The following is a 22,388-nucleotide window of genomic DNA, read 5'->3' on the forward strand; positions in this document are numbered from 1 at the left end:
TCATTTTGTTAACTTGAATGGATTTTTGCTCTTAATTGTTTGTAGCAATTTGCAAGAGTGGGATGTGAATGTGGTATAAGTGGCAATATAATTAGCATTAATTTAGCATAAAAATGCAAACCTACATTTTCTAAGTAGTTACCTTCCCTTCCACTAAAACATGGAAATATATTACATAACTCTAAAGTATGTGTGGCTTTTTTTCAAGGTGTTATTAAATATGAAAAAATGGAATGCCTTTTCTTTTTTATCGTTATGTATAAGGAGATACAAAGGATTGCACAACTTCTTTTTATCAAAATATTTGTGGTATATATATATTTCCACACTGCTGAACTCATGTATTGACTTTTCATAGAAATACCCCAGGTGTATTTCAACAGAACTGAGAAATCACCCTTAGAAATTTCCTTTCCTACCAAGCAAACTCATAAACAGGTTTTCGTCTGTGTGGATGAACAGATATATTTTCAGGATTACTTCATTAAGTGCACACTTCTATTTATCTCATTTATTAAGAATGCTGTGTTCTGTGGCAGATGTTTCAGGGTATGACACATGGGCCTGGAATCTCAGTGTGTGATACCTTTGGTGAAACTCATTTATGAAACATCCAGACTTCCAGTTAGTTGTGCTCTGCACTAGGAACTTAGCAGAATTTTGACTTTGTTCCAGAGCTGTAATAAAAGGCTGGTATTTACTGTTTTCAGAGATTTCTGAATAATATTTGATAAGCCTTCCTCTTCTTTTTATAAAGTGGCATTAGTTCAAGATGAGCTAGATTTAAGTACAAGATTTGCTATCCAGGGTAAGAAACAGGATATTAGTGTTTGTGTTACTCAGCTATATTAGGTGTAGCTGTAAATCAAATAATTTTATCCTGGAAGCTTCAAAACCTAAAATGTTCATTTGTTGGGCCCTCTTCACTTATTTCATTGAGCTGGTTAAGTAACAATAATTGAAGCTGATGTTTAGATTTCCTTAAGATTCTAGTGAAATAAATGTGTTATAGGTACAAATAGAGATGATCAAATAGTGGTTTTCTATCATATTATTAGCCATTAGGAGATATACGTGTTGTGCTGTTTTTAATCATTTGGTTTTCAATAATGATTTCCAAATTATTTTCACAGAATCTCTTAAGTCTTCTAGATATATTTGCTGACAACTCGATACTGTTAGAGTGTTTTAATTAAAAAACACAAAAAGATAATAGAGCTCAAATACTATCATGACAGATCTGATATCTGAAAAACAATGCAATGTGGGCAATATGGGATTTTTGTTTTGTTTGGAATGTGTAAAATTATTTTGTTTAAGCTTGCAATTTGCAAGACATACAAAATTATTGGAGAGAGGTCCACCTCCCAATTCAGTGGTCTAAAGAAACAGACTTGAGAAAGCAGTGCAAGTGTCAAGCACTTCATAAGAGAGAGTGAATCCAAGGGTGGGTGGTGCTAATCTAGGCACATTTGCAGAAGTGGCATAGCAATTGTGATATAGAAAATAATCTAAAGACCATTAATAGACTAAGAGCCATTACCCTTTTTTTGGAAAATATTAGGTTTCTTACATAATGATAAGCTATAGCAGAGAGAATCACCACATTGATTAATTTTAAGGCAAGCTAGAATTAGAAGAGTCTTTGAATAAAGCCTTTGAAAAAAGGGATCTCTGAAAATGAGTTAATATGTCTCGATCAAAACAGCAGTATATCAGTTCATGGATATTGTGAAAAGTATGAGTGTCATTAATATAGTCACTTTTATTTAAAAAAAAATTAAATGGGATCCCCTTCATGTGATTGGAAAGACACTTGAGAATAGGCAAAAAAAAATTAAGCCTTTCCTCAGCAAGGAGAAAGGGAAAGATTTCCCCAGAAAGTTGGTCATAGCTTTTTTAATGCAAATAGTCAGCTACGAAAGATGGCATCTTCCTGCAACATAAATTTTACTCCACATATTCTGGAGCAAGATATCTGACTAAAGCACCCCAAGGACAAAAAAATCCCCATTGCCCCCAGGAGCCAAAAACATCTATTAAAGGAATGAAATCCACCTGGCTTTCAACCAGTTTCAGTTTGGGAGGTAATACACATGAAACTTCTTGAGGTCTAAATATTGAAGCATAAAACCATAAATATGGGTGTAATGATAGAATTATTGATGTCTGGCCCAGGTCAGGAGACAGGGTCCAAGTTCCCAACTGGCTTCCAAGACAGTGATCTGGCTTTGGGTATAAGGTAGTGTTTCTGTAAACTAAGCATTAGGTATGGCAGTTTCTCCAAAAGCTGACGCAAACGCAGTCACTACCATTTTCCTGTGGCATTGAAGGGGCATCCCATCTTATTTTTCTAGCCTCTACAATAACAAATGGAATTTCTGGTTTTGTTTACTTGCATTTGTAGACTGTGTTAAATGTTACATACTTTTCTGCTGTCCATGTCCAATTTAATCAATATTACAAGTGCTCCCATGTGGTAGGCGGAACAGTGGCAATAAAGTGAAATTTCCACAGCTTTTACCCATTGAAATTCTCAGAGGGTAAGATTCTTATAAACTTCACTTTGCTTCCTCTGTAATAGATTTAATAGCTCCATTCTGGAAGAAAGTCTGATCTGCTTTCTCATTTTCAAAATGTAGATAGCAAACCAGGCTTTATTCTATTTCCAGCTCTTGGAGAACTTCAAAATTTTAATATTATTTTACCATAAGTGTTGAGAAATGTACTTGTCTCCAGAATTGCACCAATGTCCCAGTGTGACTCTGCATTTAAAAATGAGGGCGTTAACTGCGGTAAATTCCAGACATTCCCAAAAAGTTTTTGAAACTGGTGTGATTTAGGTCAGTTTAAGGCTGTTTGGAATACCTTATTCTGCACATAGGAATTGGTAATGTCCACTTTGAATGAACCAACTACATTGGCTCTGTGCCACTGGGCATCCTTTTCATTTCAGAACTTTCCTCCCAGCCATTTAAACCGTCTTTTAGGCATCTGTGTGCTGCTGAAAACAACTTTATCAAAGCCTAAGATCTGATCTTTAGTCCCAGAATTCATTATAATAGTTTAGAACTTGTGTTGTGTGCTTCTTGTTATTTTGGTGTCCTCTGTTACAAAGAATTACTGTATTGTCTTCTTCCTTGTACAATGCATCATTTGGGCTCAGCAGTCACTAGCAGAGTTCTGCTTCATTCTTCATGACTGATTATTTGTCGTATTAGATTCTCCCCTAACAAAGAAAAGTCGTGAAGCGCTGTAATCGAAAGAGATAGTGGAAAGTTCACACTTCTTGGAAAATGTAGCACCAGTTCTAGCCTTTATTTATATGAAATTAACATTTCTGTTGCTATTGTGCTCTTTCAGTGAGAAATAAACAAACAGTAGGAGGAATATTAAATAACAGGTTTAGGAAAATTAGGTTAGATGAAGAAATGATAAAAAAAGATTCAACACAATTCAAATGAAACAGCAGGGTTTAAATGATCCTGTACATCTATAAAGCTGTATATGCAGATTTGCTGTTACTTGGTAGGCCAACTGTTTTCATTTTATGTACCATAAAATTATTGTAACTGCATTTCTGCCTAAGCAAGGGTGGGAACTCTTTAAAATGGAACAGGCTGTGTACTGTTTTCTTAATCATAGCAGCCCTAGAATAATTATCAAACAGTGTTTTCCACAGAGTTGATCTATAATTCATCTGAGGAAGAAAACATCTTCCCAATAAAAGTTGTTTTTGTCCTCAATTGTTCAAAGGTTTATTTTTATTATTATCATTAACCCAATTATCAAATTGCACAACTTCTTCATTTCTCAGCTTTTTCTTTCATATGCTTGTAGCTGGAGGGCAAAACCATAGGTGGAGACATTCAGTAAAAGGGTTTTTACAAGGCTTACAGTTATTCTAAGTTACAGCCAAGGGAATTTAATTGGGGGAAGGTTTTTGGAGTGTAACTTGGTCTTTTTGATGGCTTGAAGTGTTTTCAATTCCATAATTCAACAGCCTAAGAGGGCATTAAAATTGCTGATATTTATAAAGAAGTCAGATTTGAACTATCAGTGAATTGATTACCTGGATTGTGGCTCAACCAGAGCCATCTGCTGCCACACCACTGCCTGCTGCCCATAGTTACAGAGCACGTGACACAAAATAAATATTGCTCTATCAGGTCTGCTGTGCTCACTGCAATTTAACACCATTTCTTCATTCCATAGGTTGCTGTTTACAAGTGGAAATAAGAGAATTACTTCAAAAGTGAATGCACTCAATGTGCTCTTTAGTGTAGTTTTCATATGGTTTTGCTTTAAGTAACCCCACTCTTGTACTCTGGATAATTGTGAGCTGATTATAACATATTTGGGGTTGAGTTTTAGGCTTTCTATTTGCTTAGGCCATATATAATGGTGCTGGTGTTTTTAAAATTGTTTCTTCTTCTTCTTCTTTATTTCCCCAGAACTATGACATTATTTTATTGAACTTTGTTTTGAAGTTCATGTTCTTGCGTAGCTATTAAGCTGAGATTGCGAGTATAGCACCTATCAGGAGCCTTTCCATAACAGTTCCAAAAGTTGACCCCTCTTCATACATTCCTGAAACAAGACACTTCTTTCCTGTTGCCAGCAGTAATGTGCACCTATAACAGCCCACAGAAGCACCCTACTTGCCTTCTGTGTCTAGGGGCTAAGCAGTAGGTCTTGGCTTCCAGAAGCAGTTCATTTTTTGGCTATGAGGGAATGAATGACAGCAGTAAGACTGAGAACTTTTCTATTTAGAACTAAGTGACGCACATGAAATATGTCTTCTCTAAAGTTTGATCAGCAACGGCTTCTGGAAGAAATTCAGTGAAAGCTGCTGAGCCTGCATGTTGCCTTTGAAGTATTTAGCAATTTTGTTTTCACCTTTGTTTTTTTTTTTCCCTATTAGGAACTAAGGGTTGAGTTCAAACTTAGTTATGCTGAATTTCTGGTGGTCTCAAGTGGTATTTCTTATATTATTTTCAATGAGTAATTTGTGAGGAAGAAGATCTAGTTGAATCAGATTCCATTTTCAGCTTGTTTCCTGTAAGGATAAGGTACCTGATTTTTCAGAAAGAGCTGACATACATTTCATGTCCCCAGATAGACCTTCTAACCAACACTGTTTCTATTTTATTTGGAAATGCAGGATGCATGGGCTTGTCATAGCTCAAAAAATCCTGATGAAATAGTGTTTTCTTTCTATTTTTCAAGTTGACTTTAAATGTCTTAGTTAAATAAAGGTAAAACTTATTTTTGTTACACTGATACCTGAATTTCCTTATTTGAGAAGTGTAAAATAGTTTTACTTAACCCTGTGACACATGTAAATGAATGTACACCCCATGAAATGTAAGTGTTCAGCTTAGTTTTGTTTCTTTTTTCATGTTGAATTATCTAGCTTCCCTAGTTAGGAGCAAATTTAAAGTTGTGCACTTCTGAGTCCTTGTGTTCTCAGTTTCTGTTGAAGTCAGCTTGTCAATTGATTCTTCTTTCTCTGTAAATATATGTATGTATTTGAGGAAAATATTTTCTCTTTTTGATGATGTTCAGCTTTGTATTAACTTTGTGAGATGGTCTCCAAAAGCAGCCTGCAGTACTTGTATGCATAGATTTTGAAATGGGCACAAGTCATGCAATCCATTTGAGCTTAGCATCCTGCCAGGTTGACATTCTCTGAAGATACAAAAACATGCATGTGATCCCTCTTAGCCATCAGCTGAAACATGGCTTTTGTTAGTCTGACAAATTGTATGCTGCACATGGGGGAATGAGTGAGGAATGCCACCTCATTGTCTCATGCAGTTCAAAATAGATACCAACTCCAAAAAGCCTTGGATGAAGAGTCTCGTCCTGTTTCCTCCTCATTTGAGAGTATAACAAGTATGTTTGTCTGTGCTGGTCTTGACTATGTCAAGTGTGCTGTGCTCACCAGATGTGGAAGCTTTCACAAAGCATCTGGATAAATGTAAATGACAGAATAATGACAAGTTCCTGCACAAATAGTGTTGATATGAAACTGATGATGCCCCATTTCATCTCCACAACAAATTCTGAGGAGAAAGCCCCTCTTCCTTGCCCTACCTGTGCTTTTGGAATAGAAACGGTTGCAAATAAAACAGGCAAGCAAAATCTTGAATGCAGTTCCTGCAGTGCATTGAACTGGAGCACTGCTTTTTAACCACACAATCCATTTTAAAGAGTCCCATGAGTGGCAAATGAATATGTTGTACCTATTGGAGAGAAAAAGAATATCTGCCCCAGCTTCTTGGGGATAGTAAAGGGAGTGTATCTCAAAAAAGGGGTGATTAGACAGAAAATTGTGGCACCTCCACAAGTTGCTTCATCTTGCATTTTCACACAGTAATCTGAAATGCTTGTCAGATGCAAGCATTTGGTGTCTTTCATGTGTGTGGCTCAAAAATGTTCCCAGATCAGCAAATCTGACTCTCTGTCAGCAACATAAAGATAGGACTGTGCGTAAAATCCACTTGTTTAATTTTCACAAAATATTCTTTTTTGTTAAAAAAAGATCAATAGAAGATGTAGAAACCAAACTCAAGCTCTTTTACCCATATCTAAAAAATATCTCAACATTCTATGCTCAGATGCTGTATGAGACTAAAAATAGAAGTCTTTAAAGATGCATGGATTAAGTATACAGTAAGCAGCAGAATTTATTTTATTTTTTTATGAAGGTGCCTAAATTAATCTTGCTCTTATAATAAGAAACTTCATAGGGTTTTGGTTTTTTTTTTTCTCCTGGTTTTGGAAGTTATGTGCTGCTTGCTTCACATAATGTTCCACTTTTCAAGTGAAATACTGCTATAAACGAGTGGCTATTATAATCCCCAGACCTCAAAGCCCAGCACACATGGCTTTGTGCACACATGATTTGAAATGAGTGGAACTTTCTCAATATATTTGTAGGTTGGTGTGTATGGAGGATATGTTTTATGAGGACCATAAAATCTGCTTAAACTCCAGGTGTTGACCATCTATTTTGCATTGGTAAAAATCCTCTGAGCCTGATGTGTGGTGTTTTGCTAATTCCTCTGAGACTGTGGAGATTCTCAAAACTGCTCAGCTTTCAGCCCATGGGTGCTGAGATTAACACTGAGCACTTCTGGAAATCCAATGTGGTGTGTTCACTTAAGCCCATTTTTCTGTAGTATGACCTCTGAAGATTTCAACTTCTGTGAATACCTTTACTCAAACAAAGAATATCCATGCCAATGTTTTTAAAACTCCATATCTATTTTTTTTCTTTTTTTTATCTTAGTGATAACTGTGGAACTAATTTATGCTGAAGTGATCAAAACATCTTGTTTCAAAAAGAAAACAATAATTTTCACAAATGCAGCACATCTCCCCAGTTGTAATTGTGTCTCATCTCTCCTGGTCTCTTTCCATCATAAGAGAAGCTACAGTATTTTTTGTAATTACAACATATATGAGTTGATTATTGTGTCTGAAAACACTTTTTGCCAGCTCAAAATTATTACATTTCATCAGTATTAGAACAGATATCTGCCTCACTGTGATATTTGTTAGCTATAGTCCCTGTGTTATTCCTAAATTCATAAGTCCTATGTCTTAATACTACTCCTTAATTGGGAAAGTTGGATCTAGTATAGTAAAGTAAATCAGTAAAATGCTAGCCTATTATTCACACCATCCCTGTAAACTTTAGCCTACTTAGTGCAGGACAATCCCTGTGCATAGAGTGTGAAGAGAAATAATGTGGTATATTTAGGACAATGAAAAACTTGCTTCCATATCTGTTTCTGCTGGATAGTTCTTTTTTTTTTCCCTTAGCAGGTCACCTTACCCAGCCTTTTCATAGGAGTTCACTAACTGTGTGGCCTTCATTTTCTAAGTGCTTGATTGGAGGCTCTACGATAGTGTTAAATAAGTGCTGAACACACAGAGCTGCAAATGAAAGCAATCAGTGCTGTGCTTTGAGCATATTAAGTGCTATATAGTGCTATGTACTTTGAAAAAATTGGGTCCCATCTGTATCGAACTGGGTTCTCCAAGTTAGATTTTTTTAACCTCTATTTCTGTATAACTTCCCTTTCTGAAATTGCAGAATTGCCTACTCATCTCTTAGGAGATAATGAAGATAAATTCATTAATGTTTGTGCAGCAATAAGAAGTCAATAATGAAAAGAATAATTTGACTTTCAGAATAAGTTGAAGAGATGTAGTAAGTGGAACATGTGGCTTCATGTTAAACCATAAGGAAAAAAGCTTTTCACTAAATAAGTATCAATAGTTTTGTACAGTGAATGAGGCAAGAAGTTTTGCATAAGGCAAGCAATCAAGATATTGAATATTGTGTCAGAAGGGAAGAATATTTTTTAAAATATTAAAGTATTTTACTTCTGTGATATTATTAATAGCTCTAAAAACATAAGGAGGTGGGTAGGATTTGCATCTACGGCCCCATAGATTTTAAGACTTAAACTGGGAAAAAATAATTGACCATGAAGTACTCTACTAAAAATCACATGAAACATCACTGAGTTTGAATTTGCTACACAGACCCCCTTACTAAAGCTAGCCCAGCAGCTGAGAGTAGCAGAATGTTTTTGTCTTCTCTATGTATAAACACTGGTCAAAGGTAGTGCAATAAGCAAGAAGATGATTTATAACAACAAAAAATCAGGGATCTAATATTGGGCTGTGAGGGACACCGTATTTTTCTAAATTAAGTTTCTAATCTCACTGCCTAGTAATCATTGTCTTTACCTATTATTTTCTCTGTGCATTTTTTTTTTTTACTTTTGGTCCCAGCCAGGTCTATTTCCTGCAGTCCAGTTTGGTGCTGTAGTTTGGTGTGTGGCTGATTATAGTCCTACTCTCTAGCCTTCTATCTCTTTTTCATTTGAACCTAATTTTCACCTCAGTTTCTCCTCCCTTCCCCATCTCCTGGTCCTTCATGTTCTTTTCCTCAGACCATATTCTGCTTACTTTTTCCCAGTTCTTTCTCTGATCCCAGAACCTTCCTTCCATGCAAATTTTGCTCCTGCCAACTTATGAGCACCTATGAACCTGTGTTCCTAGGGAGAACATGCTGCTTTTGCTCTCCTATAGCTGCCAGCCCCCATTACAATTATTACTATTAATATTGTTATTATTATTATTACTACTACTACTACTACTACTAAATAATAATAATAACAACAACAATAATATTAATAATAATAATGGAAAGATTGAGTTTACCATAGTAAGGACAGTGTGGTTCCAGTCTAGTTGTGCAGGGAAGCTGCCAGGAGAATTTGGATTTTAGAAGCCCTATTTAAGTAGTAGTCCCTGTCTAAGGAGGGAATGTGCATTGGTTAGTACACACAGGAACTGGGTGAAGAGGTTTGTGGAAGCTTGGTGGGATGTGACTGCCTGTGCACTTTGGTGAGCTCTCAGCACTGTGGGGGGTGTGAGTGTCTTCAGTGATTACAGATTCCTAGCAGAATGTCAGCTCTTCAGAGCAGGGAGCTTTTCTGAGCATGGGTAAGTAGAATTTTTAAAAGATATATTGCTTGGCTGAATTTGGACAGTTTAATCCAATGTACCGCATGCCAGACATCATCCTGTCTGCCAGATTTTGGGTTCCAGATTAAAATCACTGGAACATTAAAGATTTCCAAAATGTATGTATTTGTCCTAATCCTATTCTTAGAAGTAGATTAATCAGTTTGGCTGAAATTAAATAAATTTAAAAAAACACATGCTATCCAGCCTGCAACAGAGATTCAGCATGGCAGATTTCAGCTCAAACACTTAAAATTTTTTGAAGCTATAAGCAAACGAAAAGGCATATGTATACTGGGAAGTCTGGATTCCACTTGCAAATGGGTCCTTCTATCTACTTTTCTAAAGATATTAAAAACAAATGTTAAGTTCAGGTCTTGTTCAGAAGCTTTCTCTGGGGTATTTTCAGTGGTATCAACAGAGCCACCTCTCAAGGCATTTCAGGACTTTAGCTAGATTGGAACTGAAGATTTGTACATATTAGGCATTTGTGAGTGAGGAGTCCATAGGCAAGGGATGTCCTCTGCTTCCAGGAAGGTAGAATTATATTGTTGACAATGAAAATTGGCACGTGCCGTGTGTGGAAGAAAGAACATTCAAATTAGATCAACATTTAGGAAAGGTAAGAGTAGTGCAGTACACAGGACAATGAGAATTGAAAAACTTAACTGAAGGAAAGAAGAAAGGAAAGATGGAAGACATTATCCATTATGTTCTACTGGTTCAGTAAAAAGCAAAGTGGATACAAACCAAGGCAAATCATGCCCTTCTGTTGCTCTGATACAGGTACTTTACAGCAAGACTGGGTGACCTGAAATGCTTGACTTGGCCCTGGGAGAACCTCTGGGTGTAAACAGCATTTTTGAATTCAGAAAATCTATGTCTGCCATCTCCTCTATTTCAGTGTTCGTGAGTCATGCATCATTGTGCTGAGAACCAAGTGATAACTGCTCATCTTCAGAGTATGCTATCAAAGTGTCTCTAACAAACTTGGCAGCGGACTCATATTAATCAACAGTATAGTGTAATTCCTGACCTCAAAATGCAGCAAGATCAGGTTGAGGTATTGAGGCACTGAAGTACTGAAGTACTGAAATTGAAAGTATCCTGCTACTGTGGAAATGGGATAGAGATTTGTGATGTTATGGCTATGCATCCCAAGCACACAAAAATACTCTAATACTGGAACATTCTACAAGACTTCATAACAGTCATGTTATTGCACGAAAGTTTGTTGTCTGAATATTGAGAAAGCAAGGAAAGACAGTAACAAAAGAGGCTAAGCGACATCAAGAAAGCAGGAATGTACTGCTGTTTTTTACTACCTTTACTGGTTTTGATGAGCAGACTTTTATCTTTTCCTCCTGTCAGAGGAGTTTGACCATGTGTTAGTGTACTATATTTTTAATAGTACAGCTCCAGCTGAGCCAGGAAATCCAGTTTTTACAGAAGATTTTTTGGAGTAATTTTCAGTGGATGTCTTGGTGAAAATTCTTACAAATCACTCCAACATTGTGATCTGGGTTGGAGGAAAAGCTAAAATAGCACCTGTGTTGTCTTTCTGAAAAAAAACCCCAACCAAAAACAAGAGCCACTTCATGTACACATATGTTAAAGAAGCTGAATTTAAAGTAATATTTTCAGCAAGTAGTCTTGTAAAAAAAACCAAATCCATGGATTGCTATATATGTTATAAACTACTTGTCAGGTAATTGTAGAAAGCAAACAAATGAACACCCCCCTCACCTCAATCCTCCAGCAAATAATTCTGTAAATATTACTTTTTAAAAAAATCAGAAAGTTTTTGTTCAGGAAAAATGTTTTTCAGTATAAATCTATCACCTACTTTGTTCTGTGACATGTAGCATCAAGAAAGAGGAATGTTTAAATGGGAGGGCTGTAGTTAGCTACCTTCCAAGACATAGTACAAGAATTTATTCAGGTCAGAGAAAGTATCCTTAAAAGTGGAAATACAACCAAAGTGATATTAATAAAACTGAATGTAGAGATTGGCTGTGAGGACAAAATATGTGGAGGTACCTAGAAAAGCTAAACAGGAATTGTTAAAGTATCTCAGAAATAGAAAGCCTGCAGGAGTCATTAGGTCTGCTAGACCACCAGAGAATAGTCATTCCAAAATGATCAGGAGATGGCAAAGAAAATAAATTCTTTTACTCTAGTATTCTCAAAAGACAAAAAGAAATATATGCACTAACAGAATTCTTTACAGATAATTTCCGAGACATACTGTTAGCGAGCCAAAAAGAGGTGAATGATTCAGAAAGAAAGTCTGCAAGGTAAATAAAAAGGATTTTACAGTGTTTTTCAGAGAGAAATCTCCAAACTGAGTCACTAATAAAATACATCATTTAAATGACATTTTAAATGAGTTCTTAATTAACATTGTGATTTCTTTGTAAATAAACTCAGAAAGGATTTTTCTGGAAACTGTGAATGGGAGACTCACCACTTACATGATCTGTTGAAAACTCAGGTTAGGTAGGAAAAATGCAAGAAATTAAGGACGGTAGAAGTGTTTGTGTCTGAAGGGACATTGAACACACAGATTTAAAAACAAAATAGAAAAAGTAAAGTAAAATGAATGATACTGTGAAGATCCATTATTTTGGTTTTTTTATCCACTGGCTTGAAATGAACATTCAGGACCCTTGTGAATGTTATGAGAAACCCTACTTGACTTTCTGAACTTTAGGTCAGGCTTAGGTTCACACACCTAACTTCCAGTGTTTAGCAGCAGTGCCCAGGTGAAAAGTCTTCATTCCAAACACTAAACTTCATTTTAAAATCCTCTACAATAAGGAAGCAATTAGCAATTCACCTATGTAAAGTCAGAGTTGTGCCCTTAAGTTATCTGTGTCTCCCTCCACAGAGAATAAACTTAGAGCAATACCTGAAATTAGACAGGGTATATCCAGCATGTTGAATAAGAATTAACAATGAGGGTTTAATTTTCTTTTCTACATAACCTTGATGGAAATGTATTAGTCTTCAAGTCAGACAATGGTAGTGCTCTTCATGCTTTATGCTGATGGGGGAAACAGCATTTGCTATGAACCATAATGGCAGCCAAAAGAAAAGTAATGATCAGCTGGAAAAGTTAGACTATTCTCAATATAGTTTCATGCTTCAATGCCTTTCTAGAGATGGCCAAGTAAGAAAAGTATCCCTTTCTGCATAATAAATGATTAACTGTACATCTCCAATCACATCTGGAAAGCATTTCTGAGTTTCATTCTGAATAGCTGACATTCTCTGTTAATGGTTTTGTCAGCATATGCTTCTTTTTCTCCTTGCAAAATATTTGATAAAATATTAATGTAGAAATAAAACAACAAAAATACAAACCACAAATTTTCCTATTTTCTGATAAATCAGTATGGCTCAGCATAAGTTTACCAACAATTCTTTTCCACATTTGCACTATTATCAGAGTAAAACATTCTTCTTTTCGCGATTTGCTCTGAGACTACGGGAGGGAGACTAGAAAGCAGACAATCCCAGGCAGCAACGAGAGGGAGGGAGAGCTTACACAGCAGCAGAGTGGAAAGGACACCCCACCCCTCCAAACTTCTGGGAGAACATTGCTTTTTCAGCAGCTGGAAGTAGACTGCAGTTTAAAAAATAATTAAAAAGAATAGAATAAACTAGATTAGGAAATAATGAAGTGCTGGGCAGATTAGCTGGTGATGGTGAATGTTTTCTGCCTTCTGGAGCTAAGAAGTAAAACCAAGTAGAGTAGATGAGAGCCGCCTCCCTCCATCAGCCAGAGGGGTGAGGCTGAGTGTGGCAAGTGGGGAGTACAAGCTGCTGGGTGGAGTGGGTGGATAAAGTGGGTGTGATTTGTGACACTCTTTGGGAAGGACTCACCACAGCACACTCTGTCCAGCCAGCTTTGCAGTTGGCCTCCCCTGGCACACTGATACATTTCAGTGAGAAGCATTAGGCTGCCATAAAAATTCAAATGATGCACCACAAAACAAAATGATACAATTTGATAATAACTGCCAGTTAGCACTTTCTGGTCAATATGATGATCACCACTTAATTATAGGCTTGTTTGTGGGAAGTTCAGCTTTCTAAGAGCTCTAGTTCTGAACATAACACAGTGATTAGAAAGTTATTAACGGGTTGGTGCTTTTATTCACCCCGAGTCCCTAAAGGAGAAATTAGAAATCCTGTTTGAAGATGAAATATGACCACTAGAGGATGCAGTCAAGATCCTGAATGAGTGAGGCATCCCTTTCCTCAGTCATCCTCTGCAAGGCCAGCCAGAATATAGAACAGATACTTTCTGGAATATTTGGATGAATAAATGACAATGCAGGAGTCAGAAAGAGTTTATCGGCAAAGTAGCTTAAGTAGGATAGCCCAGAAGGCAGTCCACAAGGTCTGCTTTTACTTAACTTTTGCTTCTTTTGTGTAGTCTGTGGTTTTTTCTTTGTTTTCCATTGTTTCTCCTTTTCCTCCATTATCTGTTGTCTGTCCATCCCTCCAATCTAAACCCTACTATTATCCTTTACTAGTGGTTACCTTCTTATCTGGATGGTTAATAAGCTATTCACTCTACTGGTTGAACCTAGGATACACCTGTCCTGAACATTTAGGGGTACCTTAGATTCAGCTACTTATTGAATATATTCAGTAAAAAAAAACACAATTTTTTTTTAAATCTCTCTCTCATTTCATATTTATTTGCTTACTACTTCAGTCGATTATTTATTTGTTCCCCATCCATCCGGCCCTCAGCCACAAACACTTGCTTAATCTTGTTTTCTCTCTCAAAACCACAATTACTCACCCACAACCAGTAGATCATCCTTATTTAGGAAATTACTTGCAATTTGTAGAGGGCAAAAGGGATACCAACAACAACAACAACAAAATAATCCAGGATCAAAACAGGAACTACTGGCTGTTAATTTATATATCAATGATGTACAAACCCCCAAATGAACCAAAATCAACCCCTAAAAATGATATGCTTTTTTAAACAGACTAGAGGACAGACTCCCAGTGCTGCTTATCAGTAGGGAAACTTCTCTGATAAAACACAGGGAAAGGCGATTGCCCCTGTGATTACCACAATGCATATAATTAAAGGTGAGAAGATTGTTTCTACTCATCCTGGTCTTTACACTTTCCTGCATACCTTCCCTTGTTTGTGGTGTATGTATCTGTTCCTTAAATCAAACCTCTATAAGTCACCTCCTAACGTATGTATGAATATTTATCTAGTTTTTTTGCTGGTACCTGCTTTGGCCGAGGCCTGGATTTTGCAACTGAAATCTTCACACATCTTGACTTCATTGGACTGAGGAAAATCACAAGGGTCTTACTTCATAAAATCAGTACAGAATTAGACCTGTGTGTAGATTAAAATACTAAATTATGTGACATAAAATATGGAATGTACAATATCAACTGATTAATGTTACCTCTGACACAACAATTTTTCATTTTTCCTTATTTCACAGTTTTAGTGCAGAATGCTGCTAACCTAATTTTTATGTTTAATTCTAAGTCAATTGTAAGGAAAAGGTTGATAATGGCTAAATTCAAGACATCCAACATCAAAAGAAATTTTCAACATTTGGACAAAATAAAAACAGGTGTGAATAAAATATCATATTGCAATAGTAAGTGTTATTAAAGCCATTAAAGTGCATTTGAATCGGGTGCTCTATTCATTTTCAAAGCTGACATTTGTAAATGTATATAGGCAGGACTCTTGTAAATTTAAAACAGAATGTTGGAACTTAATTCTGAAATCTGTAGCACAATCGTACTGTGTTTTGTCCATACATAATACTTCATATTTTGTGTCATTGAGTAGGGGTCATCCAATTTTGATTTCTGCATGGTATTCTTGTTGGTTGGCACATGTAGTAAGAACAAAAATGTTGCTAAAAAAAAATATTTGTTGCGTTCTCGCATAGGAATGTAATGTCTTTGATAGTTACATTTCCTCAATATCTGTTCTGACAAAAGGTCTTCAGCATTTTTTGTAATTTGCTAACTGCTTTTAAGTTAGAGCTGTTTTATTTCCATCTTGTCCCTTTGATATATGTCGTGACAGTGCGAGTCTCAGACAACCTTTCCATAATTTTGAAGGAAAATAGGAGAAGTTGTATTATCATTTCTGTCTATGAAATTTACTTCTGAAGTGAATGCCATACATATTTCTGAAATGAATGCCAAATGTATTTTCTAGAAGGGAGTGCCATTGAAAGCCAAGGCAGGCAATTTATACCATGCATAATAATGATATTAATTTTTATGGTGTGTATAAGTTACATTTTGATTAGTTTTTTGCATGATTAAAAATTTGCAAAGCCTTTATGGCCCCCAGGAGCCTACCTGTAATAAACAGCTCTCACCTTCCAAACCATAAAACAGGTCTGCAGTACTTGAACATTACAGCTAATTGCCTTGCTACATCAAAGGGAGCACCACAAGACTGAGAAAAATCACAGAAGGGGGGGTGGGGAGCGAGGGGCAGTTTCACCTCTAAAGGTTATGTGTTTGTGGCTTGGTGCAGCCCTGTAAAGTTATGGCCTCAGAACTGCTGTTTGCGATTAAGTTGATGGGGAAAGTCTATCCCGCAATCTCTCCCTGCTGCTGACACAGAGTCTTTGTTCACATTCAGATTTCTCAAACTGTTGCCAGGGTCAGGCTGAGGTCAGACACCACGATGATGTATAGGAGAACATGTCTGGGAATTTCTCTCACACTTAAAACACATACCAGAAAAACAGGAGAGCACCCTGCAAAAATTGTCTGATGAGACCCAGATGATACTGTAGCTTTTCTTTTAGTACCTTCATAATTTTCTTTCTCTTTGCCTGACACGCACACAATGTTTTATTAATGTGTGCCACGATAGCCCTTACAATTTTATGTCCCCTCAAGATAAGGACACTCAGTAGCACTTTGACACTTCATTTTCCAACCCAGGGGGATTGGGCCAGTAAATCTAGTAAAAGAAGCAATGCGTCCATTTTCAAGGATGAGTCAAAAAGGGATTGCCATCGGCTCCGTGAGGCCACGGGGCCCAACCCTGGGTAGGAGCCTGGTGTGTGCGCGCCCAGCGCCGGCACAGCCCTTGCCAGGCGGGATCAGAGGCGCGCAGCATCCCGAGGCGCGCAGCATCCCGAGGCGCTCCCACCACCCAGCCGTGCTCTGGCTGCGCGGGGATCCCTGCCATGTGTGATTAGCTATCGGCGTGGGACAAGAGCGCTCACACAGCATGAGTGGGCTTCCCATTCGCATGGATTTTTTTTTTTTTATTATGAAATTATTTTTAAAAGAGGGACCATCTTTCTCCCTGCATTGTTCCAGAAAGTGGACACACATGCTTAGTCCTAACCTATTGTATTTCCATGTCAATGCAAAACACATTGATCTGTGGTCAGGACTTTTTTTTTTTTTTGGCTGGGAGAGAAGGTTGGTTTCCAAAATTGCAGCTGTGTTTTTCTCTTCCGATTTACAAAAGGTTTCGTAGAGAGTTGAGAATCGAATACGTTTGCCACATCGATCTGAGGGGCTGTTTGCCTAGGCATAGGGTTTCAGTGTATGGCTGGCAGTAAGGCAATAGGCAGCAATTTTTTTGTGCTCAGCTGCTACATATGACAGAGGATATTTCATTCGGCTGTCAGAATGTTATTAATAAAACATGGGGTGCGAAGAGGGCCACTATTTCCCCTTTCAATCACTATAGCATTTACAATGAAAATTTTATGCAGTGTGTAATTTTCAGTTAATGCTTGACACTTAAAATGTCGGTAGCTGCATTTTGTATGGTTCCTGAAGGGTTAATTGTATCATGTTCCCTGCATAAAAGCTCTGCTTATCAAAAGTGAATAGAAGAGTGTATGCAAATGTGTGTCTGTGACCTTTTGCCTTTCCAGGGTTAATTTATATGGTCATTAAAGATTTTATGAAATCGAGCGGCCTGGTGCTTCGAATCCCATTTTACGTTCACCTCCTAATTTATATAATTCCTACCTGAACGGGGAAATATGATTTTTATTTTTGTGTGTGTGTGTGTGCTGCAATGAAAACAGCATGCTGTGCTGTAGGGAGTTGCAAGTCTGGTTATCTGGCATTACTCAGATTGCTAAAAATTCATTAAAATGTGACATCAGCACAGTGAGAGACAAATGATCACAGGATGAAAAGGAACAGTGGGCCTTTCACGGATTAGTGCTACACAGCCCCAGCATAGAAGCTAACTGCATAAACAGATTAATCCACCAGTAGCAGCATAGCTAAGATTTACCGAATAATTAAATGGGCTTGAGTTACTGTGAAGATTTCCATGTAATCTAGCTGGTGTGAACACGTAAGTGAGGTGTGGGTAATGCTGTTTCCTCAGAAGCCGTACACCAAGTTGCATCATTTATCCTGAATGGCTCCCCCTGGAGACAAAATTTGAGACTTCTCCCGCAAAGCCAGAGGTTTATATTTAATACAGTACCTAATACCTAATACTTACTTACTGCAATTAGCGGGATACTGCTGCACTAATAGGATTTATATTTGAGATCTCCCTTTTTTTTTTTTTTTTTTTTTTTTTTTTTTTTTGGCTCCAAGATGCATTTTTACATGTGCTTGCTTTTGTTCCAGCCTGTGGGGGGTGTATGTGTGTGTGTATGTGTGTGTGTGCATGCATGTGCATGTATTTTAACACAAATCATTTCTAGCCAAAGAATACAAAATGACAGGCTTTAAATCTGTCACACTGGGGGAAAGCAGGTACTCTTCTAAAGACACAGTCAGATTTTGAAATATTGCAAATTTTTTAGAATTAATATCCAACATCTTTAAAGCATTGTTCTTTCCCTTTTCTTCCCCCCAACCCTTCTTCCCCCCTATTTTGCCACTTTCTGTTAGTGCTGTTCTTATTACAGGACATATTTTTTAACTGCTGTTAACTGGTCACTGTGTTCCTTTCCTGAGATTTTTTCTGTGTTTGTCCACAGAAGAACAAGGTGAAGACACAGAAGGGTCTGCTAAAAGTACATCAGTGGCTGTGGCTGATGATAAAGACTCAAGTGAGAGAGACAATAGTGAAGGCAAAAAATCTAGTAAAGACTCTGGTAAGATGCTAGAATTTTGTTTTCCCCCTTTTTTAACTTATGAAATGCTCTTTCATTTTAAACTGTCTGGACAGTCCCACTACTATTCATTGCATGTGCATTTTGCATGTGATTTCTATCAGTAGCCTCCCATTGACCTATTTTTAATCATAACCATCTGACAGGATAGATGCGGATAAGTTGAAGAATATTACAGGACGACCAGTGAGATTATTTTTTAATCAAATCAGTTTGTGTGCTTGTAATTTTTTAAGCGCCTTTCATTAATCTTTGCTGTACTTGTGATTCCTCTGATGGCATATTAATTTTTCATAAGCATAGGATTAGGTACCACTTGAATTTTTTCTTCAATCAGGTTTTGCCCCCCTTTTAACCCAAAGAATGTGAGGCTTTTTTGTTATTATTTTTTGCTCTTGCTCACAGATTAGTTACTCCCAAGAATTTGGCCTCTTCCTAGGCATTTATTTGAGGCATTTACAAAAAAATACACAAAATCCAGTGAAAAAGTTTACAGATGATTCAGCCTAAGAAAGAGGAAATATCATTGAAAACGGATTATGGGTTGGGTAATTTTGATCTCCTGGAATAGACAAAGCCCAGTAATGAAAGCTACTGTCTTTGAAAACAAAACCTCTATGTCATGACATTTACTTGTGCACAAACAAACCTAGGGCCAGCATCTGGTGTAGATACCCAAGGCTTTTTCTGTGTTTGATTTGGCAAATATGTGACTTCACCCATGCTTTTTATGTATGAGATGGAAATCTATGGTCACAATGAATATTACATTGGCTACTTTTGCCGCACGCTATACCTAGTTACATTATGTTGGATTCACTGAAGCAGAAGAAGTGCTGAAACAGGTTGAAGCCTATTAGTTTCAGGTAGTCATATATCTTTTCCTTGTATGCTGATGACAGCAGCATACAAAGGAGGTTGTGTTATCCATAAAGACATATAGTTGTAGAAAAAATATCATTTTACATCTGAGTTCCTTTACACCCAAATTCACCTATACTACAATTTCCTCTTTACATATTAAACATTTTTGAATTTACTTTCAAAAAAAAATTATAAATGGCACTTTCTATGCCAAGTCAGTTCAGAAGACTGACTTAAAGATTAAAGCTTCCTTTAAGTTTGCTTGTTGATGGGCTAAGGTCAGTACCCATCACAGTTTACAACCTCGGCTGCTCTTCAGTCACTTTATTTTTTGAGATCAAGAGACTGAGGGAAGGCCGATGATGACAAGGATGATGTTGAGCAAGAAGCTGTGTTGTGGTTTAAAATATATATTCCCCTTGGCTGGCTCTCTGACTTGGTCAGAACCGTCTGCAGTGCAGTAAAGCCATGCTCCCAGGCTGTCACAAGTCCTGCTCTGCAGTCTCCTCAGGGGCTGGCCTGGACACTCCCTAGGAGATGGGTGACAGCCACTTGCAGCCTGCATTTCCTGCCATACGCCTCGTCTAGGGGACAATATGAACCACTTCAGGGAATATAGCAGCCCTCTCTTTTTCTTAGGCTGGTCCATTTATAGTTGTTTAGGAAAGAATATGGTATTAAAGCTCCAGCAAAAAAAAAAAATAAAAATAAATTAAAAAAAGAGAAAAAAATAGAAAAAAGAAGAAAATGGAATCTAGAAAAAAAAATACTGAAGGGGAATTCTCAAAATTCCATCAGGATTAGCCACTCATAAGGGCCAAGTTTAATTAGGACGAACCTATATCTAGATGCCTACTGGGTGCACTACAAAAAACCAGCATGATTGTTCTGCATTCCCGTGCCAGCAATTACACAAATAACTTTGCAGTAAGATTCATATAAAAACAAGGGCTGAAATACATGATTGCCTTTGTGCTTTGCAGAAAATAGTTTGTCCTGTAAAATCCTGAATCTTTTGGAGAATTTTATTTTCCTAATCTAAATTAATTCTACATATGTAACATTCCGACCATCATCTTAATTTTCACTGAGCTGACAAGTATTTCTAATGACTGCATAACTGCTTCTGTATAATTGAATGTTAATTTGGGCTTTCTCATGAATTGAGTGTTGCAAGTCTTGCCAAAGAAATCTCAGGAAAACCAATAAATTAATCACAATACTAACAAGTTAGACAGGAAAGTGGTGTGACCCTTCTTTAGCATAGAATCTATTAGACAAGAAAGGATTAACATGTATTTAGTAACAGTGTGTTTGTGTAAGCTGTTGTGCTGCGTTGCTTACCTTATCTCAAGGAGAAGAGCTTTCAAAATGCGACTTGGCAATATGCAAGTTATATTTGTTGAATATTCATTCAGAATAGAAAAGCCTACTAATGCCTCATTTATATTGTCATTTAAATCTAGTGCCACTTTAGATTAATTATAATCCAAATTACAGCTCTATGCAGTGCAAGAATTAATATGGAATTTATCCAGATTAATACATTTGCATTGAAAATGTAATATGTCTCTGCCATGGCTAAGGGGAGCACTTTTTAATAAGGTAGTAAACATGAGGAAGGATGGAAATTAACCTTCATTATTGCAATGAAAATTATCCTTTCATTCTACTCTAATTAGAAAGAATACTCTACCAGTAATTATAATTTTAGAATTATTTTGAGTCTGAATAACATCATCTGATGTGTCAGAAGTCTTAAATTATGCAATCTTTATCAAATACAAAGATTTATAAATAAGAAAATAGTGGTTTTATCATGGCTTTTCCAGGATTATTTTTCTTACTAGTATATGTACTTTATTAACTTTCTCCTTCTTGTTAGTCACACAAATATTTTTATTTTGGGGCTTCAACATATATTGGAAAGGTGATGACATCTGAATTGCAGTAAATTGTGTCATTTTTATATTAGCAATCCTACACAAGTTAAGTAATTCTGATACTGACAGGCAATCATTGCCTAGTCTATTTCATGGCACTTATTTATAATTAAACTTACTTTTTGAGCTAAATGTATTGAAATTGCATTATTAATCTAAAATAAGATGTGTATTTTGTATTATAAAAAGAATTTCTGATGTATTTCACAATTTAAAAAAAACAAACCTACAAATAATGTGTCTCAAGAATAAAAAGTTAGTATTTCAAACATGGATAACAACTGGATTTAGTTTTTTACTACAACTGCCTGGTAAGAATGGCATGGCAGTGGAACATGTAGCTATGAAAAGAGTGCACACAGTATGCTGAAAACCAGGGTATTTTCCCTTCTATTTCCCTCCTCCTTTAATACCCTTTCTAGAAGACCAGAGGTGTTTACAGCTTTTCTACCAAAGCTCCTTAAAAATGTGAATTGAACGTGGAAAGCAGAGCATTGATACAGCGAGACAAGGAACGGAGTGCTAGTAGCTCGACTATTGGATAAGAAGTTGAACTCTGCTTTTGTCATGTTCACTGTGGCTTGGGGACTCTGGTCTCCTCCATGTGCAGGGGCAAGTGACTCCCCTGTGCCAGAGGGCAAAATCAAGCACCCTTTTTCTTTCCTTTAAAGCTCACCATAAGTCCCAGAATCAGTTACATTACTATTGGCCAGATGCAACTTCAGTCATATAAGAAATAACAGTGCTTGAGGTTGAATGAATCCAGAGCCGAACGACAACAAAAACAACAAAGCCTCTGTAAACTTTGACAGTTTATATAAACATCATAGTAAACATTGTAAAAAGCTGTGCTTTGTTATGCATTTATTGACCCCAGCACAGTGTTTTATAA

The 22,388-nt window shown here is 36.8% G+C and overlaps 1 protein-coding gene across 5 annotated transcripts in view; it reads left to right on the forward strand.

Moving 5' to 3' along the window:
• The window catches only part of ZFHX4 (zinc finger homeobox 4), a 155,584-nt gene that overhangs the window by 111,444 nt on the left and 21,752 nt on the right, over nt 1-22,388 (forward strand). For all 5 annotated transcript variants that reach the window (XM_074552855.1, XM_014272587.3, XM_014272447.3 and 2 more), the window contains exon 5: nt 18,555-18,671. In XM_074552855.1, coding sequence (XP_074408956.1) covers nt 18,555-18,671 — 117 coding nt within the window. The remainder of the gene's footprint in view (nt 1-18,554; nt 18,672-22,388) is intronic.

Source organism: Zonotrichia albicollis, chromosome 1 (genome assembly GCF_047830755.1).
Source record: "Zonotrichia albicollis isolate bZonAlb1 chromosome 1, bZonAlb1.hap1, whole genome shotgun sequence".
NCBI lineage: Eukaryota > Metazoa > Chordata > Aves > Passeriformes > Passerellidae > Zonotrichia > Zonotrichia albicollis.